General features: G+C 25.4%; 2 protein-coding genes across 2 annotated transcripts; one reads left to right on the top strand and one right to left on the bottom strand.

The window, feature by feature from the left end:
• Positions 1–1320: 1320 nt before the first annotated feature.
• Positions 1321–11425, bottom strand: LOC145845177 (uncharacterized). Its single transcript, XM_082952599.1, has 13 exons — positions 11174–11425; positions 10594–10747; positions 9958–10070; positions 8654–8888; positions 4463–4516; positions 3384–3427; positions 3140–3204; positions 2907–2960; positions 2528–2579; positions 2294–2347; positions 1799–1866; positions 1552–1612; positions 1321–1367 (listed from the first exon to the last, which is right to left on the bottom strand). The coding sequence occupies exons 1-11, from the start codon at positions 11423–11425 to the stop codon at positions 1849–1851; spliced, it is 1095 nt and encodes a 364-aa protein (XP_082808725.1). The 3' UTR covers positions 1321–1367; positions 1552–1612; positions 1799–1848.
• Positions 11426–24075: 12650 nt separating this feature from the next.
• Positions 24076–26105, top strand: LOC145844102 (neurocalcin homolog). Its single transcript, XM_082951451.1, has one exon. The coding sequence runs from the start codon at positions 24097–24099 to the stop codon at positions 24673–24675; it is 579 nt and encodes a 192-aa protein (XP_082807577.1). The 5' UTR covers positions 24076–24096; the 3' UTR covers positions 24676–26105.
• Positions 26106–26417: the final 312 nt, after the last annotated feature.

Here is a 26417-nt window from a genome sequence, read left to right as displayed (position 1 = left end):
ATATTCGATTTTAGATTTAACAATAATATAGTAATTTTAAGCAGCTATAAGATAGGGGCGAAATCTAGTAATCATTCAAATTAGTAATAAAGACTAATCCAATCATCATTTAGCAGAAAACAGACATTAGTTGACTTATCTAAATTCTTATTTACCTTAATAATCTTATCCAATTGTGAATTTGATTCTGTATCACATGGTCTTCTTTTCATTCTGAAAAATTATGATATTCATTAATTTTAAATTTAATATTGTTTGGTCTTTCGACAAAACATTATATTATCTCAGAGAGTAAGCCGCAATTTTTAATCATTAGTAAAACTTTATACGGTAATTCCTGTTATCATCATTGATAGTAATGATTTTTTAATATTAAAATATTTTTTAAATTTGCTCACATTTAATTCCAAGTGATTTCATAGTCCAACCAGATTAAATGGTGTAAATCCTTCTGTTAGTGTGGGTTCTAAAATTGTATATTAAATTTAGTTTATATTCTTGAATAAATAAAGAGATTTAGGTAAAAATAATTAAAACAAAGCTTCTAATAATTAATTCAGTTCACTGGAATATAATTAACATATATTATTAGTTATTCAATAGTTTTTAACAGAAGAATGTTGTAGTTAATTTTGTAAAACAAATGTCAGCTTATCATTAGTTCTTTGAAAAAACAAAAATTTGATTCAAAGAGTGGAGAAATGCTTTTTAATTTTCCTCCCCTTGCGTTACACATTTCTCAATTGAAGCAAGAATATGTCCTTGAAAGAGGTTATCAATATTTTTTTTTTCAACATGTTTTGAACTTTTTTATTAAGTTAAGATATAACTCAACTTACTTTTAATTTCCGGATGAATATTGTTCACTGATGTGGAATGAGAACAGTGCCTGAAACAATGGGTTATTTCAGTAAAATGAATTCAATAGTATTGATTATCTTATATACAAACCATTAATTTTTAGTTGTATCAGGTTGTCATAAAATTGGCATCAAAATTTATCAGACATATGCTTGTCAAGATTCATCATCACAACACAAAATTCAGTTTTCTAAACAAAAAACTAATAACCTTCTTAAAATTGAGTTCTTCTTCGGATAAGAGACTAATTGATGTAAACTCCATGAAAGACCTGTGAAATTAAACTTATTATTTTTTAACAAATGGATACAATGGTTTACTTAATTGTTTTTATAATATCAGAGAGTAAGCCGCAATTTTTAATCATTAGAATGAACTTTATACGGTAATTCCTGTTATCATCATTTATTAAAAAAGAATAGTTTTATATAAACAATATCTAACTAATTACTTACCTATACTACGCATCAATAAGCTTATTGTGTTCATTGGTTTGACTTCTAAATCTGTAAATGTATATCAAATTATTTTTTGTATCAACGTATAGCATTATTAATGGTTTAGAAATAATAATTTTAATTAGCTATAAGATAGGGGCGAAATCTAGTAATCAATCAAAATAGTAATAAAGACTAATCCAATCATCATTTAGCTCATGTACATAAGAAATCAACTATAAATAAAACTTACTTTTACAAATTACTCCACATTTTTGTCCTAGAACCACTACTTCAGAATTCCTTTTCGATTGCTATAGAATAAAAGCATGGGTTATTAAACAATTTATACAATAAGAAATATGATTTATTTTTTATTTACTTATCTCAGAGAGTAAGCCGCAAATTTTAATCATTAGAAAAACTTTATACGGTAATTTCTGTTATCATCATTGATAAAATAGCTAAAAACCAAAAATAAAATATTCAAAATAACTCACTTCACTGTTATTTCCTTACGACTGGACTTCAATTTCAATGATCATTTAACTTAGTTTTGGTCGTGTTTCTGAAAATAGATGATACATTTATTTAAATACTTGGTAGATTAATTATATCTCAGCAAATTTTCAAGACATAAAATTATTTGAAGTTAAACAAAAACTTTCGGCATTTAATTTATAAATACTTAAAATTGTTCATACTACTATTTAAGTACATAATAATACTGGTAGAATCTACTTCAATCACACAGAATAAAAAAAACTTAGTTTAAGCATTTTAAAACCAAAGAAAATTGAAAAATTGTAACTAATTTAATGTCAGCTTATCATTAGTTCTTTGAAACAACAAAAATTTGATTCAAAGAGTGGAGAAATGCTTTTTAATTTTCCTCCCCTTGCGTTACATATTTCTCAATTGAAATAAGAATATGTCCTTGAAAGAGGTTTATTTAACTACTTTAAATTATTTCTTTTTTAAATACTAGAACTTACTCTCATTTGAAAATGGTCGAGTTGGTCCATATTCAAGATGTTCTCAGTGTAAACCTGAAATTTAACACTTAATTAGAAATGATTTTACCCAGGCATTGTTAACAAATGGCTACCGAATTGTATCAGGTTGTCATGAAATTAACATCAAAATTTTATCAGACATATGCTTGTCAAGATTCATCATTACAATTAATCAAATTTTTTAAGTTCTCTTAAAAATAAACAATTACTTACCAATAGATGTCTATATTTTTGAAGGCAGATGCGTTCAGTTCCACAGTTCAATCTGAAAATTAAAGCATTTTAATGATTTAAATTACACAAAAAAATTGTTCATAAGGCTTATTAAAGATCAGAGGTTTCGCTTCGTTTTTATTTTCATTGAACTCCGGAAACTTACAGTCACCAAACAACTCAGGCTTAACAAACATTTTTAATTTTAATTAATAAAGAAAAAAGCCAGTTGCTTGAAATGAAAGCTTGCTTCCGGGCACACATCGAATTCGGCACATTGTTTTGTCCTCATTTCTTATTTCAATTCATTAACTATTTGAGTAGTTTTATAAATAACTTTATTTAAACACTACTGTATTATTTCAAAGTTTCAAATAACCTTGTTAGTCCAATGTGGTTGTCAGGAGTTATGTCAAGGATGACCAATGATGATCTGAAAGTTAAAAATAAATTTTTTAATCAAGTTTATAGAATTTAAAATATGTAGTTTTAAAACTGTTATCAGAGAGTAAGCCGCAATTTTTAATCATTAGAATGAACTTTATACGGTAATTCCTGTTATCATCATTTAACCATGACACAAAATAAACATGACATTTATTTGTAACATACCTGACACAATCATTCTTATGTGATTTGATTCTGATTCTACGAAAAGATGAACTGAACTGTTCAAGCTGTTGAATAAATAAATAATTAGTATTTAATTATTTATAAGGTATTTTTATGTTATAAAACAATATGCAGCTATAAGATAGGGGCGAAATCTAGTAATCATTCAAATTAGTAATAAAGACTAATCCAATCATCATCTAGCCTAGATATTTAACTTAAAAAAAGTAAGAACTTAACTAACTTTTTCTTTTCTTGATCTTTTGAATGTAATCAGGACGAAATAATCTGTAATAACAAAAATTATATTATTGTAGATAGTTAACATAAGGATATAATCAATCAACTAACCTTATAGATTAAGATTAATAAATAGTATATATTTAATCCTTAAAGTATTAAGCAATTTCCTTGAGCTTTTTTATTTTTAAGAAATGAAATTTTCAAGACTCAAAAATAATCAAATGCATTATCATTATCATAATCATTAACAATATATAATTATTTTATACAATAATTAAATCTGAAGTTATTATAAGTTTAGTTTAGGAATTTAATAATAATTTAAGATATTGAATGTAAGCAAAACATTAGTTCTTTGAAAAAATATTGTTTGATTCAAAGAGTGGAGAACTGCTTTTAATTTTCCTCCCCTTGCTGACACAAATTTAATTGAAAGAAAAATGTGTCATTAAAAGAGGTTAAAGTATTTGACAAAATCAGATATCAATTAACAAATTAATTCTTAATAGATTGAAAGTAAATTTACATATTTTTAAATATTATTGAACTGTTATTAATATACTTTCAAGTTGGTAGTTAATCTGCTCTTCCACTTACAGATCTTTTTGTTAGATATAATTTTCATTCAAGTATAAAAGTATTAAATTACTTAAAACTTGATATTCAAAAATTTTGTTTTAATTTTTTTTTTACTGTTTAAGTAGATGGGTTATGGATAAGGGAATAAATATAAAAAAAAATAAAATAAAAACTTTCAGAATATTTTGCTGACTCAGTAAATAAGCAAATTATTTGCATAATTTTCAAGCAATTTAAAAACAGTAGTGAAAATCTGAAGCAACCCTAAATGACACTGCTTCAAGTTCATGTTAAGTTTCAGTTTTTAAGACTGCTACTGTATAGTGTTATTTACACATCAATTCTATAAGCATTTAATCAAGGTAAGTATTTAACTATCCACTGAAATTTGTATGATTAAGGTACTGACTAAATAAGGAAAAGGTTTTATTTTATTTATGTAAATATCTGGAGTAAAAAGTACTTGAAAAAAAAATTTGGTTCAAACAAGCACTTACCAACTGTGGGCCACTATTGTGTGTGGATGGTATTTCTTTATGGTTTTGTTCTTATGATCTGTAAATAGTTATTTCATTTAAATATCAATCAATAATATTGTTTGTTAATTTATATTATATTATAGCAACTTCAGGCAGACATTTTCAACATAAAAATCTGAATTACGTCCCTGTCTGGGGATAACATCAGGAGTTGCAATTTTTTTTAATTTAGGTTAAAGTTAAATGGATGAATTTTACATGTTAGATTATTATTCTAGTCTATCATTTTATTTGTACTTTCAGATTTTTACAGCATATAAATTAAATAGATATTGAGTAAAACAGTTAGTAATAATGCAATGTTATATTTAGAAACTATATTAAATTGGTATAATTTAAGTGAGTTCAAATTTAATTACATTAAACAAAACTTAGTCAGTGGAATTAGATATATAAAAAAATAAATAATTTTAAAGCCTGCAATACATTAAATATTACAATTTTATATATCTATTCAAGTATTATATTATAAATTACATGGCTTGTATTGAACTAATAAATAAAATAGTAAAGTAATTCAATGTTTTAGAGTGCATGCAGTAGGTATTTATAAATTTTGTATTTATATAAGAAAACTACTTACCGTTTCACTGAAAAGACATTCTTATAGGTACATTTGGATTCTAAATTTGAACTCATACTCTGAAAATGTTAAATATGGTTATCAAATAGTATTATTTAAGTTAACATTTTTTAATTTCATATTAGCAACTTCAGGCAGACATTGTCAACATAAAAAATCTGAATTACGTCCCTGTCTGGGAATAACATCATAAGTTACTTTTATTTCATATAATACTTTAACTTTTTTTTATTTATTAAATACTCAATCTTACCTTGCATTGGCTGAGGTTCTGAGTGAAGAATTAGCTTTTTGAAAATAAAATAGAATATTTACCAGCTTGAACAGCAAATAATGGCATAAAAAGATTAAGAATATGTTTGAAATCAGGGTACTCAACAATATTAGTCTACAAGGGTTTAAAAAAATTAAGAAAAATAAGAATTTCTATAAAACTGTATTAGCAACCTAAAAATACTACTCCTAGGACTAAAACAAATTGTCTTTTTTTTATTACTCACCACTAAAAAAAACTATTAAGAAAATCAATAAATAGCTAACCATGTAGCAAAGTTGCCAAAACTAAAAAAATAAATAGTTCTGAATACTGAAATAATGATAGTTTGCCTTAGCTTAAAATTTCATGCTCGAGTTATTGTGTAACGATATACTGATAAAATTTTGGCAATTATGCTATGTACAGTAACATGTCTATTCAAATAACGACAATTAAAATTCTCAATGTTTTAATTTCTTGAAAAAAAAATTAGAGAACTACATCTAAAAATTAACTAATGTTTTTCTAATTTTCATGAAGTTTTGATTAGAAAGAACAAAAAGTAAAAAAAGCTAAAAACATATAAAAATATAAATTTAAATAAATAGTTTACATTCACAATAACTAAGAATTATTAGAACATGAATTGTCAAAATTTGAATAGTCGTGCTCGTGCACCTGCCAGGTAGGTAGATTAGACATTTTAAACAAAAAACTACATACAATTGATTTTAACTAGTTTTTTGCTATAAATTTAAAGTTAAAGAATAAGTATGTTTAAAAAATAAACCACTATTTTTTTTTCTTTTATGTTAAGTCATAAAAATATGTAGACTAACTTTTAAAGTCGCACAGTGCAGTTTTAAGACTTCAAAAGCTAATACAGTGCATTAAAGTATTTTCTACAATCTAGACTAAAATGAAAATATATAAGAAAAAATATTACTAAACCTTTTATTTAAATATCAGTACTATAAAAATTAAGGAAATCTGATTTGACCTTTCACTCTGTAATAGTGTTGTCATTTTTAATTTACTTGATTAACAAAAATATCTCGAGCATGAAATTTTGGCAACCCTGCTCTGTAAAATTTTATTATTTTCTTTAAAAAGATGCAAACAAAGTGTAACTATTTAATCAGATGCAGTAGTTGTGTAATTAATTACATGTAAAGACTTTTATTGAAAATGTTTTAAGTTTTTTATTTGAACACTTCTTGTAGTTTTTAAAGACTTAGTTCAATTTAGAAAGACACAAATATCGTACAAAGATATTAGTTTTCGAATAAGCAGTTTCGTTTATAACAACATAGCTAAAAAAATAACCCATAGTTATGATTCATTTACTAAAAATTATTTTTTTTAGTTAAATGTTAAATTTCAAACAAGTATAAATGCTTTGTTACAACTATATCACATTAATGAAAGTTTTTTGAAATATATGCGTGTTGAACAAAATAGTTTCTTTGTTTTAAAATATACTATTTGTTTATTGAACGAAAAAAAAGAGTACTCCAAATATTTTGTCCCAAGACCTGGTGCACAAAATACCTTTCGGTTATCGAGTTGCACATAACTTGGATACCTTTTAGCGTCTTGTCCAGGACTACAAACGGTATAAACTATTATACTCTGTTTCAAAGTTTTACCAGTACAGCTGTCTTTCAGTTGTATGTTTACTGTTATAATTATTATGGCTAAAATCAAATATATCTGTTACTGTTATTAGACAAGTTATACTTTAGGACTTTTAAAATTGGATGCTATATACACAAATTTTAAAACTTACTTTAAAATTAAGTTTAGGTATCTACTCTATAATTTTAGGAGCAAACTGTTTTGTATCCTTAATTATTTTAAAACTAAGCTCTTGCATAACTAATTTGAGTTTTTCAAACACCTTTGAAATACTTTTTTTAAATTATTGCTATTTCTAAATTTAAAAATTTGAATACTTAGCTTATGTTTATAAAGTAAAACTTTTGCTCTCTAATAAAATCTGTAGGAAATTCTATGACAACAAATGCTTAAATTTTTAGTAGATTGTAGATTAATGCAAATAGTATAAATTGTAAAGCATACATAAGTAAAAAATTTACAGTAACTATGAATAAAATTTAATCATAACGTAATAGTTTTTAGTTGTTTATTAGTAGTAAAAAAAATTCAAAAACTTATATATGCTATATTCTTAAAAACAATAAAAGTTAAATGTTAGGTTAACTATGAATAAATAAAAACAATCTAAAACAGAAAATGATTTTAAAGTTATGCGCTTGGTTTAACTTCAAACTAGTTCAAAAATATCTAATACTAAAGTTGGTGAACATAGCAAAAAAACTGTTTTTCAAATTACTTATTTTTTCCAGTCTGCCTTAAAAATTCTTATTTTCTTCAAATTTATATCGTGCTTTTTTCAGTTTTTTCTTAAATAACAATCTTTGTTTTGTCTTAGCTAATTTATTATTGTATAATAGTTTACGGTCTTTAGAACTAAAAAAAATATAATAAACATAAAAGATTTACTAAAGTTTACACATTTTATCAAAAGAAACGAAAAACCTAAAAAAACTAGTGAAAAGCTTAAACATATTTTGGATAATGTTGTAAAAAATCTGTTTATAAACAATATTCAAAGCTCGTACTTAAAAAAATAAATATTTAAAAATGGAATATAAAATTTACTAAGTTATCTTACTAAAGGAGATCAGAAACACTTTTTAGTAAATTCTAACAGACATTTTTATATACTTTAATAAAAGGTAAACTATAACTTTGTGTTTCAAAAGATATTGACTTAAATTTGCAAACTGTAATTAAATAACTAATAAAGACTAGTAGCAATTTCAAATCTATAAAACAAATTTGTTAAAATAATTCTAATTAATTGCTATCAATTTTTTTTTCTTCTAAACTAAATTGTATATTTAAACTTCGTATTTGAAAAAAACTAATGATTATGATAAGTCTATTTTTAACAAAGTTTTAAAAGAAAAATTACTGTATTGAAAAATTAATTAAAAGAAACTTTAGTATAACTAAATACATTACTTATGTTTTAAGTTTGATTAAAATTAGAAAAAACCAAGTAGTTGAACGTTTATTGGTTTATCAAAAAAAACCACAACTAAATAAATTTTTATTGTTGAAAATATCTGAATATTAAACAAAAAAACTTGGTAGCAAACAGAATTCAGTGGTTTTATTTATAAAGCACATACAGTTTACAAGTTAAAAAAATAAATAAATAGACATTTAGTGATTTGCTTTAAAAATTTAGCATTTGAAAAAGTTGATTTAATAGTTGAAACAACTGAACGACTTATAAACGCCGTATGCTGACAAAATTGTCAGCAAGAAAAAGTTGAAGAAGCCCTCCATGCCCATTTTGTGGAAAGTCTTGTTGGTTTTCGCCAGGTCCTCCCACAAGGAGGCCTTCTTGTTGTTGTGGGGAAAGGGGATTTCCGGAACGGGGAGATCAAGGAACTCGCAGATCGGTCCCCAACCGTCGCCAAGTTTCCAAATAAGAAGTTTGTCTTTAGGCGCGTGCTGTATGTATTAAAAACTTAATAATTTTTTTAAAAATTTAGTCTAAACATATTACAAGTATATACAGTAAGTTAAATGATTTCTAGTAAAGTTTGTAAAAACTAGTGCCTTTTTATATAATACATATGAAGTAGATTATATCATACATATGAATTTATTCTTTCAAGAATTTATTTTACAAATTAAGTTTCGGTGAAAGATTTTGCAGTGATAGATTCTATTTGAATAAGATTTATTTAAGCACTGACGAGGTCTTTGACCGAAATTTAGTTTGTAAAATAAATTTTTAAAAGAATAAATTCATTATTTCTCCTCTAGTAGTTGAGATCTTTTTATTTGTGTTCTTAAAACCAAAACATATAATAATCATACATATGAAGTAAATTATATCATACATATGTGATAAGTCATTTCTAATTAGTTTGTTGTCTGTTTTCAAACTAAAAATAATCAAAAAAAATTGCAAACATTCAACTATGTTGAAAATATTTTAGCAATTTCTACTTATGCCTAAAGTAAATATAAACACTATAAGCTATATAATTTTGTTAATTATACTAAATATACATTGTTTTTATTGTGAATAAAAGTAACAAATAAATTTAATATAAGAAAATAAAAACTTATACCTAAACATTTGTTTTAAATTAAACTGTTTATAAATATTTTCTTTGCGTAAAGCATTTTGCATAATTTTATTAGCTTAAAACATTAAATTAAGTCTAACAAGTTTATTCCTAAATACCATAAAAATACACAAAATTAATGTTAAAAACATATTACATATACAGTAATAAATCTTTTAATAATTTCATTATAAAAGTTGTAGGAAAAGTACATTTAAGGTATAATTTTCAGCTTAATAAGGACAACCAACAGTTTATAAATACTAAAAATATCGTCAAAACTAAAAGTCAGTGACTTATTGAACTCGTACTTAAAGTTTTACTGTCTTAGATCAAGTGTAAAATCTAGCCGTTAAACATTTTTTACCTTAAAAAATTTAATAAATTAAATTGTTGCAGTAAAACCAACTTTACTTCACTAGAATAACTAATTTATAACTAACATTTCTGACATAAGAGTTGTGTTTTCTGTACATCAATCTTGAAACTGGCTCATTGACCACTGCCTTCCTTGACCACAAACTATCTTTGACTTGAAATCCAATTGTTGGCATCACTGTTAATGACGAATGTACAGTATTTTTACAAGTAAAGTGAAAAACAATCGACTTAATATTAGACACTTGAAAAATTGTAACCTACAGAAAACTGCAAAACATATACCTTTTTTAGAATAATTTATTTACGACAAACTTTACTAATGACGGTTTAAAAAACACTTTTAAGTCCTAAAATAAAAAAGTAAGAATATAAATACTATTTGATATATAAAACACAATTATAATTTGTAATTTATAAGTTGAATATAAAGCATTGCACAGTATAATTTAATAGTTTTTACTTAACTTATTTAATTTAGATTTTTAATTATGCGTTCTTGTCTTTGTTCTTTCAATAGTTCAAAAACTCAAGTTTTAACATTTTTTTTGACGTATATAGCATAACTTATGTTACATTAAAATTTTATGTTCATATTTATTTATCTATCACTAGTATTTATTATAGCTAAAACTTTAAAAGAAAAAACTTGTTATATTTTAAATATTTCTCATTTAAACATAACAAAAGCATCAACTTACTAATTTGATTGCAGTATTGAACGAAGGGTCTGGCGTATACAAACGACAGTCTTCCAATCAGCTTGTTGATGAAGGGGACGTCGGTTCCGGACCTCATCTGTCTGTCGTAACTTTTGTACCACTCGTCCTCACTGTCCCGTTCACAATGTATTATCTGATGAAAAATAATTCATGCTTAGTATAAAAGTTTAGAGTTAAAACAATCAAGACATTCAGGTGCGTTTGATATTTTTAAACTTGTTTGCTGTTTTTAAACTTTCATCAACGGCTGTGAAGAGAATTAAAACTAAAAGATAAAAGAGTAACCATATTTAAATTTATTCAACTAAAATGTGTTACTCAGTAATGAATCTATGCTCAAAGTAGATAACCCCAACATTTTTTAGCGCTTGTTTTTTTTCGTTCAACAAAAAATAACATCAGCAAACACTGTTTATACAACTCAGCTTTTTGTAAAACATTACAGTTTTACACATTCAAAAGTTGTGTTTGGTTGTTTTTCTTAAAATTAAAAAAAAAAGCTTACTAGTACTATTTGTTTTAGATGTTTTATATGATTACAAAAATGTTATTAACAAACTTTAGCGTCAGGAAACGCTTCCAATATCTGTTCCCAGAAAGCGTATGCGGGCATGTCAGTCACAGCGTCCACCCCATCCAACATCTCTCTAATTTCATCCGCTTGGAGTCCCTCTCTGCACAATTTCAGCCAATCAGCGCCGTTGTATTCGTACTGCTCCATGAAGTCGTGCACGTTCAATCCCAGGTGCCTCAGAGCTTCCGCCATGCTCTTCGTTCCGCATTTAGAGAATCCGGTGTAGATTACTTTCATATTTTTAATTTATTTATATACTAATAACAAAACTGCTGCAAGTTTATATTGTAGATATAAATAATAAAATAAAAATTGTTTTGCTTTTACGCACTTAGTTCAGAACATCCGATTTAATAAGTTATATTCTTTTCGTTATTTTATGTTAATAATATAATAGGAATAAAATTGTAAAATTAAGATTTAGAATATGTTAAATTTTTATTTAAGCATTTTGCAGCATATTTCAGAAATTAAAAGTTTCTTCAACTGTTTGTATTTAGATATAGTTGTTTTTATTTAAAACATCCCAACATACTACATATTTTATTAAGTATACTCAGCTTTTATTTAAAGAAACTTCCTGTACTTATCAAAAAAAAAATTAAAGACTATACTAATTATATTTATAGATAAAGAACAGTTTTTACCTATAAATAATTTAAATAATATTAATATAATCTAAATTGAAATAAAACCTTTCTACTGAGCATTCTTCGAAACAAATAAAATTTAAAAGTTTCGGTATGCCTGTTTCACTTCAATATAAAAAATATTTTCATCGATCACTTTATGCTTAATTGTTCAGCCTACAAACATAATAATAAGTTATTGATGATGTTTTAAAATTTTTTGTGTAAAACTCACTAAAATATCTACAATAAAGATACTATATATCTACATACTATCTAAAATATCTGTCGTACTTGAACTTGTATGAAGTTTTAATTTTCTATATTTCTTAAAAACTTACGTTTTGTTTACTCTCATGCTAATAATACTGTACATATGTAAAAAAAATTTTCTCGTATCACTTTGTTTTATAAGCTTAAACAAATTTTAAAGATTAACAAGTTTTTGAGTTTTTTAATTTATAACAAGAATTTTCTAAACAATTCAGTTTATGTTTTGTTAAAAATACGCTTACTTATCTTCAAACTAACGGCATTGAAGTAACAATACCAACACAGTTTAGTTTTTTTTCTAAATCAAATATCAAGTATTTCCAAGAACATTTTAAAATACTTGTTGTTATTTCTTAACAAAAGGTGCGAACGAAACAAGTTATTTGGAATGCAACAACAAATTTTTTTTTTAGTTTAAACAAAATAATAAAGTTCACAGTGTTTTCTGTGCTAATTTAACAAAATCTTAAACAAATAAAAATTTCAAGAAGTTGAGTGTGTATGTGTTTCATAACTAATAATACAAACGTTTAGAAACTACTTCAACAAAAACAAAAAGTTAGATAACTATTTATAAATCTAACCACCTATTCTTAATATTAATCTATAAATGAAATTTCTAAATCGTCATTCACAAAATTCCAAACAAGAAAAGTTTATAAATATATAGCACAATGTATAATAAAAAAAAAACCTCATACAAACTATTTATTAACTAATTTATAATACTATAAGTACATTTTTTTTCATTATCTTATTTAAAAAAAGTTGTTTATATAGTTTTTTTATATAAGTATTTTTATTGTATAACACTGACAAAACTCAAACTCCTTATAATTAGTCTATTCCTTAAAGTACTTATACTTTTTGATCTCATAGAACTGTACTATACAATTTCAATTAGCAAAGAAAACATCGTAAGTTTAAAAAAACGAAGTACTCTCAAAAACTTTATTACTCAGTATATATTTTTTGTTTTCAAAAAACATATTAGTTTTATGTAAAATAAGTCAAAATAACAGTTTTTTATTGTTATACAAATTCCTTCTGTAGTATTATTTAAACCAAGTGTAACAAAATAAGAAACACGTTACAAATACATCAACACAATTAATTCAAATAAAAGCATATGTTTGCAGAGTTATTAGTCTTTACACTACTTTTTATCTGATGAAGTATTTTTGCAGTAAAATATTGTAACTTTATTAAGGATAAAATAAATTTTAGTACACATCAATTGAACTACTTTTTAGAACAATATAGTTTTTTAGTTGAACATCTTTATTTCTTAAAACTTTCAACATTTAATCATATCTTCAGTTAAGTTATTTATTTTGCAGTTTAGAATATACTTCTAAATACAATTTAAATCTTAAAGCAACAAATTTGAAAATAGATTAATTTTGTAGCCAGAATTTTAGTTTAAAAGTTTACATGAACTTGTTGAAATAACTACAATTATTCATTCGTTTACGTATCAAAGTAAAGCTTTACTAAACAAGTTAAAAGACATCAAAGAAAAAAAATATAACTACAACTGCAAAATTCAAAATTAGGTAAAAAGTGCAAGATCATAAATGCTTTCTTTTATATAAAACAGTCGTTGTTTGTTAAGCACACAGCATAATGAAAAAAAATTTCTCACTTTTATACCACTAGCAATCGATCTGATCTAAAGTAAATAAAGAATAGCACAGCATTTATGCGATATTGCTATTTGCTGTTGGTTGTAAAACTAACGTTTGCTTAAGAAAATGTTCATATTTGGTATTCTTGTTTTAAGTATGACCAAAATATATTTTTAAATATTTTCTCATCAAGTTTTTAATATTTAGACTATATATGGTAGCTTTGAACAGTACACGTTCTTTTATTATTTACTTGCATCAAAATTTAAAAACGAAAAAAAGAAAAAAAAAGTAATATTCGTTAGATAATTTAGACTTTAAGTATTTCATGTAATATTGTATTTCGAAGTGAAATATTAAAAAAATTAATAATCAATTTTAAGCGTTATTGTTACAACTAGATCTCGATTAATTACTAAAAAAATTTGTGTTTTAAGACAAGGGTCAATAAATTTAAAAAAAAAAATTGTATGCTTGAGTTGTAGCTTTAATTTTTTCTCTTTATAATAGACGTAAAATATTATCAAGATTGTTAACTTTCCCTTGACTGTTACCAAGACTTTTTTTCTCTTGGTTTAAACTTCGGAATATCATGTTAGCAGGCCGCAGGTTTTACCTTTCATGAGCCGCATTATCATTTAAAATTAAAAAATGCCCGTGGACTGCAGTTTGCCGACCCCCGTAAAAGATTAAAAAATAAAAGCATAACATTCAAACCTACAGTATATGGGTGGGCAGTGTTGTTAGTCGTTGGGCTAGATGATGAGAAAATTAGCCCTTAGTGGACCGAAGCGCTTTAATTCTGAAAAAATAATGAAAATACTAAACTATCCAATTAGTTTCGACAAACTTCTGATTTTATATGAACTTTTCTACTACATCTAATATAAGTTTTTAATCTTCCGTAAATTGTGCCTAAGACCTTTTTGATTTTCATTTCATATCCCATAAAATATAGTATGATTGAATATTTTGTATCAGTGGGCAAGATTTACATGCTTATTGGCCGTAGGTTAACCTTTCGTGGACCGGATTCCACTAAACATTTGAAAATTTTAGCGGGCCGTAAATTTCTTAACCCTACTGTAGTACAATAGTTAAAAGGAAAGTTAAGGAGCTATATTAAACAGTGCATTAAAAATTACCAAGTAAAACATTGTATTGTTTCAGGAAAATTCAGAAGAAAAACTTTAAAATAGATCCGATAAATAAGAGTCAGTACGTAGTTTTAACTTGGTTAATTTTTTTTTTGCTAAACAGTAAGATAAAAAATGAAAATTCGTTCTGTTTTCTTTAACAATTTAATTTAATAACTAAGTCAAAGATCGAAATAAAGTTATACATCTAACGATAAAATGTAGCTTTTTTAATCTTTTATTTGCCAAGAACATTTTAAAGTAAAGGTTTTTAATCTGAAATTTAATCATTAAAAAATACATATGCCGTTTGCATCTGTTTAAAAAAGATTAAAACCACTTGTTTTGCAAAAAGTAAGAAAACTTATACAAATACTTTTACATAATAAAAATTTGTGTAGAATAAGCTTTTTTAAATAAGCCAAACCTAAATTGAATAAATATACTAACATAATAGTTTTTATAAATAAATTTCGATAAAATAGTTATCTTTTGTGTAAAAACGATGATAGAAAAAGTTTCACCTAGACTGTATAAACATCGGTTGTTTTTTTTATTGTACCTTTATAATAAGCCAGTTTAAAAACAGCACAAAATTAAATCAGCTTAAGTTTTTGAACAGTTCGTCCAAAACTTAAAAAAATAATAAAACAATTTCAGAAAAACTATTGCTTTTTTTGTTGGGAAATCAGACAATTCTTTCAGGCTTAAAGTCGAAAAAAAAAACTGTACAGCTTTGATGATGCACAGCTTTATTATACCATTAAATTTAAATAAACAGCTTAAACTTAAGTTTTACAAATAATTGAAGAGCGCAAATATTTACTTCATTTCATTAAAAATACCCAAATTAAATTAAAAATTGAATGAATAAAATCGAAAGTATTTTTAAAACTCTATAGGTAAGAATTCTAATTTTTCTAAAAACTGTTTTTTTTACTCATATTTAAGTGTAAACAGTTTATTTTATAAATAAGTAGTTTACGATAAATTCAAACCTCGCTTATTTGCGAATACAGGATATATCTAATATACTAATTGAAGCCACTTTGTTTTATACAACCAATCATGATTAAAAAAATTAAAGTGAAGCTTAAAACTACATTAATTTTATATAAATATTAACCTGAAAATAACTCTTGACTATCTACTGAAGATAACACTTATTGGAAAAGTAAGTTAAGTTGTATGTGTTGTATACTTAAATGTTAAGCTTATATATACAAATTTTTATTTATTATTTTAAACTTATTTTGTCAACGAAAAATGTAGTAAATTATTTTATATTTCAAAAGTTTCTAATCAAATGTTCTATTTTGTTTAAACTCAATTTATTTATAGTTAAAAATCTATTTAACTAGTCTAAGCTCTGTCATCTCTAAGCTACTTAAGTACAGGGTTGCCAAAAAACATTTTTTACATGTAAAATAAAAAAATTTTAGTTATACGAAAGTTATTCATATAAAATAAATTGTTTGTATCATTTAAAGTTTTATTTATTCTAACTCTTATTTATAGCATTACAGTATCATTTATTACTTATAAAATATTCATATCTCCTCCAGCAGTTGAGATCTCTCTATTTGTTTTCTTAAAACTAAAACATATAAAAAAATATTTAAGATAAATTCATACCTTAGATTTAGAATATACTAAATTAAAAAAAAAATCGGTTTCAAAAACCTGCAAAATATTGTAAAAAACTTCTTAAACTTTGTAAGTATAGTAGTTAATTAAAAATTAATAAATGATAAACCAGAATTTTTTATTTGGTGTTATTTTGAGCTTGTTTTTAAACGTTACAAAAGTCAAATATATCAATATAAAATTACTATCACTTTAGTATAACGTTTTTTAACTTATGAATGCTTATAAGTCTGTTATGATTAACAACCTAATTTCACCAACCAATTTTAAAACAGATGAAAAGTTCTCAACTTTCACACAAAACATTTTTTCAAAAATTATTTTTTCCCATTTGATTTTGTACGCTACACACCACAAGTCTTCACCATTTTTAATCTCAAACATATTATTTGCAGTTAAACAGCAGCAATGACTCGCACCTATAGAAAATATCCAGACAAAAAGAAACAGAAGCGTCTAACAAGGAAGCAGCGAGAGAGGCTCGAATACCAGTTGGAGGGGAGAACCGTTCCGAGGATCCTTGGTGATCCGCCTGTACCACCCCTGGAGTGTTTGGTCAAGTATTGCAAAAGTAAGAGGGTGTGCGGGCATTACTTCCTGCACTACGATCATCGTGTGAAGAAGTCAAGATGTCAAGATGTCAAGACGGTTTGTTGTGTTGACCGGTTTCATTGTCAAGTTTAGAGAGTTCTCATATGAATTTCGTATTGTACGCTTTATATATATGCATATTGTAATATTTCGTTAACGAGTTAGTGCAAATAAATTATGTTTTTAAGAACTAAAACTTGTTTTTGTACTGTAATAGATTAGTCAAGTGTTTAAGTTTTGGCGTAATGAATGATATAAGTCTGAACAATAGTTCATATAGTTCATATCAAAATAAATAAGAATTTGGATAAACAATTTATTATTTAAGAAGCCTGAAATTAATTCAGAGTTAACACATGAAATTTTTCAGGATTTTTCGCTTTTGTAATCTTGTACTAAAAGTAAAATTTTATAAAGCTTAGTATTTGAGAGTAACAATGTTAACGCGGTATCAAGTTAGATAATTCAGCTTTTCAGGAATTTAAATTGATAACAACTGCAACGTTTCCAATTTATTTCTGTCTGCAGTTATCTTGCAAGTTTTTTTTTTATCACCTTAGCTAGAAAATACAATACTTGTTGCTTGATGGAGATTTGAAAAAAATTAGTGAAGCAGAATTAACTAAAAACCAAATTATATACGTTTTAATAAATATTAGATTATAGTGTATATTATAACATCACGCATACAACATAGCAAAATGTAAAAAATAAACTGGCAATAATAAAAATGTTAGCTGCTCGATCTCCAATTTTATATAATGACAAATTAAAAAAATTAGCTTATATAAAATATGAACTAAAACAAAGTTGTTGGCAACAACAAAATGATAGATAAGTTACACTTAGATATTGACAGGTATATTTTTAACATGTGAAAAATTAAAATACTGGAATTCTATCAACTCTATGATAAACAACTTTAGTTTACATTTTATAACATCTAACAGCTTGAGAGGACTGTTTCAGAAATTTCAAAATGATCAAGAGAAATTATAAAAAATATAGATGCTTTTAAACTTAAATGTAAACTAAAACCTTCATTGAAATAAACTTTTTAAAACTCTTGGTTTTTTAATCCAAACAAGTTATTTTTTAAACTAAAAACCACTCTACAACTCAATCTTCATAAGTTTTTTGAGATACAGTTGATATGTGTAACTAGAAAAAACAAAAACTAAAACGAACGAAATCAATGTGCTTAATATAAGAGCGCTTAGTGTTAAAAAAAAAGAAATGATGAAAGGGTAAGCAGCTTAAACAAGAATATGTAGTGCAGTAGGTACGCATTTTAAGAGGCATTTTAAGAAGTACGCACACGAACAAGATTTGAACTAAATATCGAAAATTATAATCAATTTAACTTAGAGTTTTTTAGGATAATTTAAAGGTAATTTAGACGAATATACAACTAAATAACTTTCTGAAAATTGGACTAAATATTTTCAAATACAAAAATCTTCGTCTTAAATTGATTTCTGTTTCTTAAATCTGTTTAAACTACATAATTGTATTAATTTTAGACAGCATACTTACTATAAAAAAAAGTCATTTCCGACGTTATAGTTTTAGTATTTGAAACCTAAAACTGTTCATATTTAAAAGTAAACTAAGTTTTTTAATAAAAAATTTATACGTTGAAAAAGTACTACCACTAGTGGTATATTTAAAAAAGGTTATAGTATGGAATGGATACCCAGACAAAGTTAAAGAGTTTGGTTTGGTAGAAATACCAGAAGTCTTTATCAAGAAGAAACCGGAAACTTGAAAAGCAGCCCGTTTAAATAAAAGTTTTGAAGTAACTTTTACGTTGTCACTCACGCTAACAAACGCGATTAAGAGTTTCAAGATTCTTTTAGATGCACTCTAAGTAAAGAAGAATACTTTTGCGAGCTAGAATGCAAATGCACCTATAGGATGTTGTATTAAGCAATTCCTAAGTTTCACCGGTTATGACTTTTTCGTTCAGATTTAAATTGAACAAGCAATTTAGATCTCGATGCAAAAATACTTAAACTCAAATACTTCACTTAATCTTTCTTTTTCAATAAAACGACGAAACTCCTTGACTGAGTCCAGCTGTGGCACTGACGACTTGGTGACTCCGTAAGCAGTTTTAATTGCTATAGTGTCCTGGACAAGACGTTAAAAGGTGTTCGTGATTTGTGAATAGATAACTGAAAGGTTTTTCGTGCACCAAGTCCTACGACCAATTATTTATGAGCGTCTTTTTTTTGTAGTTCAATAAACTATAAATTTTGCGACATACTTGTGATTATACAGCTTTTTTGCCATGAAAATGTATTTATTTTTGCAAGGAGTATTGTACTTATTTTCAAATACAGAAGACAAGTTGATGAGATTTGATGTAACATGATGATTACAAAGTTCTTTATTGCAAGGATTATCTTAAAATTGGAAATAAAAACCCTGGGCAAAGTTTTAAAAAGTCTTGCTAAAAAAAGTTTGTAAGCTGTTTATTTATCAAACTTAAATTGATCTTATGCAGTATTTGCTTCATGTTTGCGATAACAACTCAATTTATATTTATAAATTCAAAATTGTATTGGAAATAAATAGTCAAGTTTTGAAATACTTCTTGAAAAAAAAAGTGCTTCAACATATCTACATAAGTATATAATAAATTTTATGTAAATAACTGATGAAATAAAATAAATTATCTATTTTAAATCAAAAGTTTATTTTTATTGTAACTATGGAACAGTTTATTGAAATGTCAAGCAATGTTTTATTTTTAAAATGTAAATCAAAACAAATTATCGTTTAAAGTGTTTTTAAAAGCGTGAATAAATTTGTGCAAAAGTTATAAAATCTTAGAATCGTTCATATAAATTTTTAATTGTGTAAATAAAAAAAAAATATGGCATAATAAAATTTGTACAATTATATAAAAAAAAGTATATTGTTTATAAAAAAACAAATTTTCATATGTTTGTAAACATCAAAAGTTCTAAATTATAAACATTTTTGAAACGTTCTAATAAAATGAGTTAAAACTCATCTTTCTTTTTCTAATTTATAATTGAACCGAACGTTTATTTAAAGAAATATTTTAGATATGCTTAATATTTTATAAACCTATGAAGACAATTTGTTGTTAACGCATGAGTGCCTAATATATAATAACAACATTTATGTTAAGCATCTAAAATGCTAACTGTTACTAAACTTTATGCTTATGATAGCAAGCAATTATGTTTTGGATTCAATTTATACTGTATGACTCCTGCTTTTTTATATCGGTTTGTTCATAAAAAAAATGAGCTCTAATATTTTTAGTTTTAGGAATTAAAATGTGTGTTTAAATTTTTTGAAATGTGAAAACAAAAAACTCATATTTTAGTGATTTATTTCAAAAGTTATTAATACTTACTCAAACAACAAAAAAAGACACATTTATTTGGTTCTATGACCTGGTACACAAAGGAAATTCCGGTTATCAATCCACACCACAAATACCTTTTAGTGTCTTTTCCAGGACATTAAAAAGGTTTTGTTGCAGACAGTCCTGGACAAAACATTAAACTGTATCTGTTCTCAATTACTGAGAGGTTTATTCATACACTAGGTCTTTAGACCAAACTTTTTGAACACTTTTTTTGTTGCTGAATAAACTTGCAAATACATTTGTTTAAGTATTCTTCAGAAACGTTTATTGTTGTAGAGGGGAGAGTGAGTTTCTTCTGATGTTTTTCTACCTTAAAAAAAAAGTATTAAAAATATTATGTTGAATTTCGTCCTTGTTTATGTTATTAATGTTCTATCTATTCAAGCTTAATAACAATGATATTTTAAAAGTTTTTTGGCTTTTAATACTTTTTTGTTCAACATTTTTCATAAAATCAGGCTAGTTTGATGTTGCTCAGGCTTGCTTTTTTGCTTCTAAGAAAAGAACGTTTTGTAAGAACACAGCTATGGTTGAAAACTAAATGGAAAATTATTTTGGAAAATTACTGCACACATTAATGAAATTTGTATACATCCTATCGAAAACTAAATACGTTACATTGTTTGAATTTAAAGTTAAGGCCATAGGGGGGGGTAGGCCATGTTTTTTACAAGTTGATCTTATTTTATAGAGTTTTTACTAAGCTTCAAGTTGCTTTTTACTATTTTTAAAAATTCGAATTAGTTTTTGAGATATGACCGGCCGCATAACAGGTTCCTTATGGGGAAGGAAAAACTAAAACGGCAAAAAAAGACTAATGCGTTCAAAATCTATCTCCTCCTTCATTTTTTAAGCAATCTTCTTCAAACTTTCACAGTCTATTCTGTATACAATAAAAAAAAAAAACGTTATTTGTGACTTTAAAAAATTTCAAGTAAAAATATCTTTTTTTTTGAAAAAAAATTTTTTTTTGATAAAAAAACACTTTTTTTTTTTTTTTTGTCATAAAATTTTTATTTTTTAAAATTATTAAAATTCACAAATACTGTTTTTTTCTCATAATGTAAGGAACATTTCCTGAAAATTTGAAGAAGATTGCTTGAAAAATGAAGGAGAAGATAGATTTTAAAGCTTGTTTTTAAAAACTCGAGAAAAACGGCTTTAAAGTTACCCTTTATATATCCTTTTTAAAGACAACCCTTTATATAACCGGTCATAAAAAAAAAGTTACTTAATATTTTTAAAATCTAAAAAAAGCATCTGAAAGATTATGAAATTTACTATAATATAAGTCTATATGTTATTTTTGGTCAAAAAAATGGCTTCTACACCCCAATGGCCTTTATCCAATAAGTAAATATGATTTCTTAAAAAAAGGAAGTTGTAAAAGTTCTCAGATAATATTTTTATACAAATTGACTTGGAATTTTAATAATTTAACATAATGATCTTTAATGTTATAAAAGTGTATTTTTATAGCTATATATTCAGTGACTTTTCCAAAAATATAGTTCTTTATAAGAACTGAAGTTTAACTGTCCTTCAATGAGAAGTCTATTCAAAGAGACCCTTACTGTTAGAACATTTATAAAAATCATTGTTAAATTGTACTAGCACCTGATAATTAAGTCATTGTTATACACAGATACACATTTTTACTTAATGTTTTCAAAATAAATCAAAATTTGTCATATAATAATTTCACAATTATGTGAAATCAGTAAATCATGAAAGTTTATGTGCTCACTATATTAACTTTATTAAAAAAAAAGGAAACTAAAAAGGAAGAATAACAGCATAGTACAAACTTTTATATTTATATCTACATAGCTTTTCTTAACTAAAATGTTTGACAATTAGTCTTTTAAATAACTCTTTAACTATTTAAAATTTGTTTATTATAAGATAACAAAGTTTAAAAGTTTTTATACGTTATTCAACTACCATTGTCTTTCTGTCCAAATAAAGGTAAGATAAAAATAATTGTATAATTTTAAATAACAAAATTTTGATATCAATTGGTAATCCTTTAAACTTTGCACAAAGTTTAACCTAGTGCTTTCTTACAACTTATAAGCACATAGTAGTACTTCAATTTGTTACTTGAACTAGTATGGTACTTACAAAGGTTAAGTTACCTACTTGGTTATTTTTGAGTTTATCCACAAATCAAATAATGTTTTTTTATGTTTGTTTGTTTTAAGTATTTTTATCAAAATAGATTTCCAAAATAAAACAACAAACAAAAAACAAGAAACTAAAATGTTTTAAAAAATTTACCTTCTAACTTTTTTAATTACAAATTTCAAAACTTAGTTTTATGCATTTAAGCTTCAAATGGTAAAAAGATAAATAAGTTTTTAGCTAAAGTATACATACTATATTTTTAAACAATGTGAACAATTAATTTTATAATTTTTTTATATAATATGTTTATCAACACTTTTAACCAAATAGAAACTGTATCATCTAAACTAAAAAGTATTAAAAAAATGGCAACTAAAAATTTAAAATGTCACTACTAATTGTTTTAAAATGTTTGAGTGAACTGCAATTAAGGGTATAACACTTTTTTATATAGTTTTTACTAAGCTAGAAGATGCTTTTACAGATTATAAAAACTCAAATTAATTTTTGAGATATAGCTGGTCAAAATTGGAGGCAGCAATAGGATCCTTATGAGAGGTGCAAGCTAAAACAGCAAATTACTATGAATCACTAAAAATCTATCTTCTCCTACGTTTTTTGAGATAGCTACTTCAAATTTTCAGGAATTGTTCCTTGCAATATTTATAAAGTTTTTTGGAAAAAAAGTTAAAAAAATTAAAAATAAAAATTTTATAACAAAAAAAAAAAAAAAAACTCTACCTGAAATTTCCAGGTAGTTATTTCAAAAAACGTAGGAGAAGATAGATTTTTAGTGAAATAGTCTACTTTTGCTGTTTTAGTTTGCGCCTCCCATAAAGATCCTATTGCTGCCTCCAACTTTGACCTGCTATATCTCAAAAATTGTTTTGAATTTTTATAATCTGTAAAAAACATCTTGTAGCTTAGTAAAAACTAAATAAAGTAGGATCAAATTTTGAAATAAAAATTTTTACCTCTCCTCCCCCCTATGCCCTTAATTGTCTCTTTAAAAGAAATGTGAGTTATTGTAGGTTAGTAAATCACTTTATGATAATTTAACTAAAACTATTATTTTTAAAATACAAATTTATAAGAAATTATTTGAAAAATACTCTTCAAACATATATTGATAAAAACATAAATCATTTGTTTGATACCGATATTCTACTTAAAAATAGTGCTGATGTAATTTAAGTGTTTAATAATTAAAATAAATTAAAACTACTATATTATACTGAATTAAAAATAGTTATAACTGATGGTAGTTCTAAAATTGAAATTAGTTGGGCTAATATATTCAATTAAATTTATAATGTAACATACCATTATACTCAAAAAATTTAATTGAAATATAATTTTTTTTTGTAATAATCCTAAATAAATTTATGTTTATTCAATGAATTGTTGATAACTAATTATTACATTTGTTATCACACTTTGCAGCTTTTATTTTTAATTTTCACTCAAAATGGGACAAAAAACCTCGAGATTGAGACCTGAAGAAATAAGGGACCTCACTCAAGCCACTGACTTTAACGAGTACGAGCTGCAGGGTTGGTACAAGGGCTTCATCAAGGACTGCCCCAGTGGAATTTTAAACTTGGAGGAGTTCCAGAAAATATACTCCAACTTCTTTCCCAATGGGGACGCGTCTCAGTTTGCTGCCCATGTTTTCAGGACATTTGATAAGAATGGTGATGAATCAATTGATTTCAAGGAGTTTATTGTGGCATTGAGTATCACCTCCCGTGGCAACCTGGACGCCAAACTGAAATGGGCGTTTTCAATGTACGACCGAGACGGCAACGGCACTATAAGCAGAAACGAGATGCTTGATATAGTGAGGGCAATTTACACAATGGTGGGGTCCACAATGAAGATGCCGGCAGACGAGGCCACACCTGAGCAGAGGACGGATAAGATTTTCAGGCAGATGGACAAGGATTTAGATGGCCAGATAAGCTTGACGGAGTTCATAGAGGGGGCGAAGAGCGACCCTTCGATAGTTCAGCTGCTGTCTTGCAGTCAGCAGACCATGGGAATGTAGATAAGGACAGTTTTGTGGGATAATTTGTATGGAACATTGTTAATTCAGTAATTAATTTGATCAATGAACAGTTTGTGATAATGCAGTCAAAATTTTCTCATAGTATTAAAAAAAAGAAAATTTAATTTCAGCATATATGATTTTTTTATTTTGTAATCTTTGTATTTGAAGATAAATAATCTTTAATATTTTTATAATCTTTTTTTAACAACTTTTTAATTTTTTTGTAACATTACCTTGTTTTCAAATTCCAGTTTTATACCATAGAATTATATCTGCAAACTTTTTGGTAATGTTTGAAACAGTGGATTTAATCATTTTTATACAAAACTCAGTAATTTGACTACTCTTAAATTTTCGACTGATAAAGTTATTGTTTTTAGACAAAAGTCTTTTTTTATAATGTTTAACTGATATTTCTATATTTTTTGTGGTTTTTTATTTGATTAAGTGTTCGTAAAGCATTTAATGTAAGTTTTCTTTTTAAAGAGTTTTCATAATAAAGCTTCATATATAGTACAATCAGTAATATACACAAATAAAAATATTGAATAAAGTGTCATTGTGGCTAGAAAGGGTATTAGTGTAAGTTGTATAAAATGTCCAAAGTTTTGAAAGAAAATAAAAGCTCATGTTTTGCAAAGTAATTATGATGTCATTCAGTAGTTTAGTCAAACATAAAACTTTTGTTATATACTTTTTGATAAGAAAAACTAATAATGTAAGTAATAGAGGTTTGTGGTATTATAAGTTTTTAAGTTGTGTATTGAATAATCATTAAATTTATGATAATTGTTTAGTCACAGTAAATGTATCACAACCATATTATAAAGGAAATACTTTTTTAATGTGGGGTTGCCATTTATTCAAGCTACTCTAGGAAACTGAGGCTTTTGATTGATTTTTTTTAGCAAAACTCAGGGTAGTTTGGAAGTTAAAAAAAACATCTGGCTGATTTCTTTGATCTTAAAACTTTGTAAAAAATTGTGTTTTCATTAAGCTGTTTTATTATTGTTTTGGGTATTTAAGCTTCATTAGCATTATTTTTTCCTAACTTTCTTATAGACTCAGAAAAACTCAGGCTAGTTTTTGGTTACTCAAACTGTCATTTTTGTCTTAAAGAAGGGCAAATGTGTTAATGTTTTAAATTTAAAGTATACACATGCACTTTTACACAAATATATGTGCTAGTTTTTAATATATATTTTACAGTTTAAATCAGAGGTTCTTAAAGTTTAAAAAAAGTTTGCATTCTTGGTCACTCAAAAATAATGTACTGTGCAAAGTTATTATGCACACATTTTAATACTCGTTACTTTATTTATTTTTTGATAACAAATAAGTAGTTTTTATATTTTTGAGTTATTAAACATAACTTTTAGATATATACATAATAATGCACAAAATATTTCTGTGTAAAGAACGTGATAGAAAAGTAGATTATAAATTAATTTATATTGTATTTTCAAACAATAATCAACACATATCTAGCTATTGAGTTATTGATTAAAAAAAATGTTTTATGTATTTTTAACATTTCAAGCTTACTTAGTTGTTTTTTTCTCTGGCTTTTACGAACAAATTTTTACTACAGTATTTTTTTATTTTACAAGATAGTTTTTAGCTTATTATTGTTTTTTTTTTTAATGTTCAAAAATACTGATTTTAACTACTTAGTTTTCAAATTATGTACTTTACTGTTTCTTTTAAAGGTTAAAGTGTAGTTAAGTTTTCTTAAAAAC

The sequence above is a fragment of the Thalia democratica genome, chromosome 9 (assembly GCF_965202585.1).
Source record: "Thalia democratica chromosome 9, ktThaDemo2.hap1.1, whole genome shotgun sequence".
In the NCBI taxonomy this organism is placed as follows: Eukaryota; Metazoa; Chordata; class Thaliacea; order Salpida; family Salpidae; genus Thalia; species Thalia democratica.
The sequence above is the reverse complement of the archived record's forward strand: the minus strand, read 5'-3'. Positions and strand labels throughout refer to the sequence as shown.

What these genes read in the sequence shown, in the direction of transcription:
- LOC145845177 (XM_082952599.1), bottom strand. Translation starts at nt 11,425, where the DNA reads ATGAAAGTAATCTACACCGGATTCTCTAAATGCGGAACGAAGAGCATG. An exon ending in ACACACAATAGTGGCCCACA is followed by an intron (nt 3,428 to 4,462) that starts GTTGGTAAGTGC and finishes TTGTTATTACAG; the next exon opens with ATTATTTCGTCCTGATTACA. An exon ending in AAAAATATAGACATCTATTG is followed by an intron (nt 2,348 to 2,527) that starts GTAAGTAATTGT and finishes GTTAAATTTCAG; the next exon opens with GTTTACACTGAGAACATCTT.
- LOC145844102 (XM_082951451.1), top strand. Translation starts at nt 24,097, where the DNA reads ATGGGACAAAAAACCTCGAGATTGAGACCTGAAGAAATAAGGGACCTC.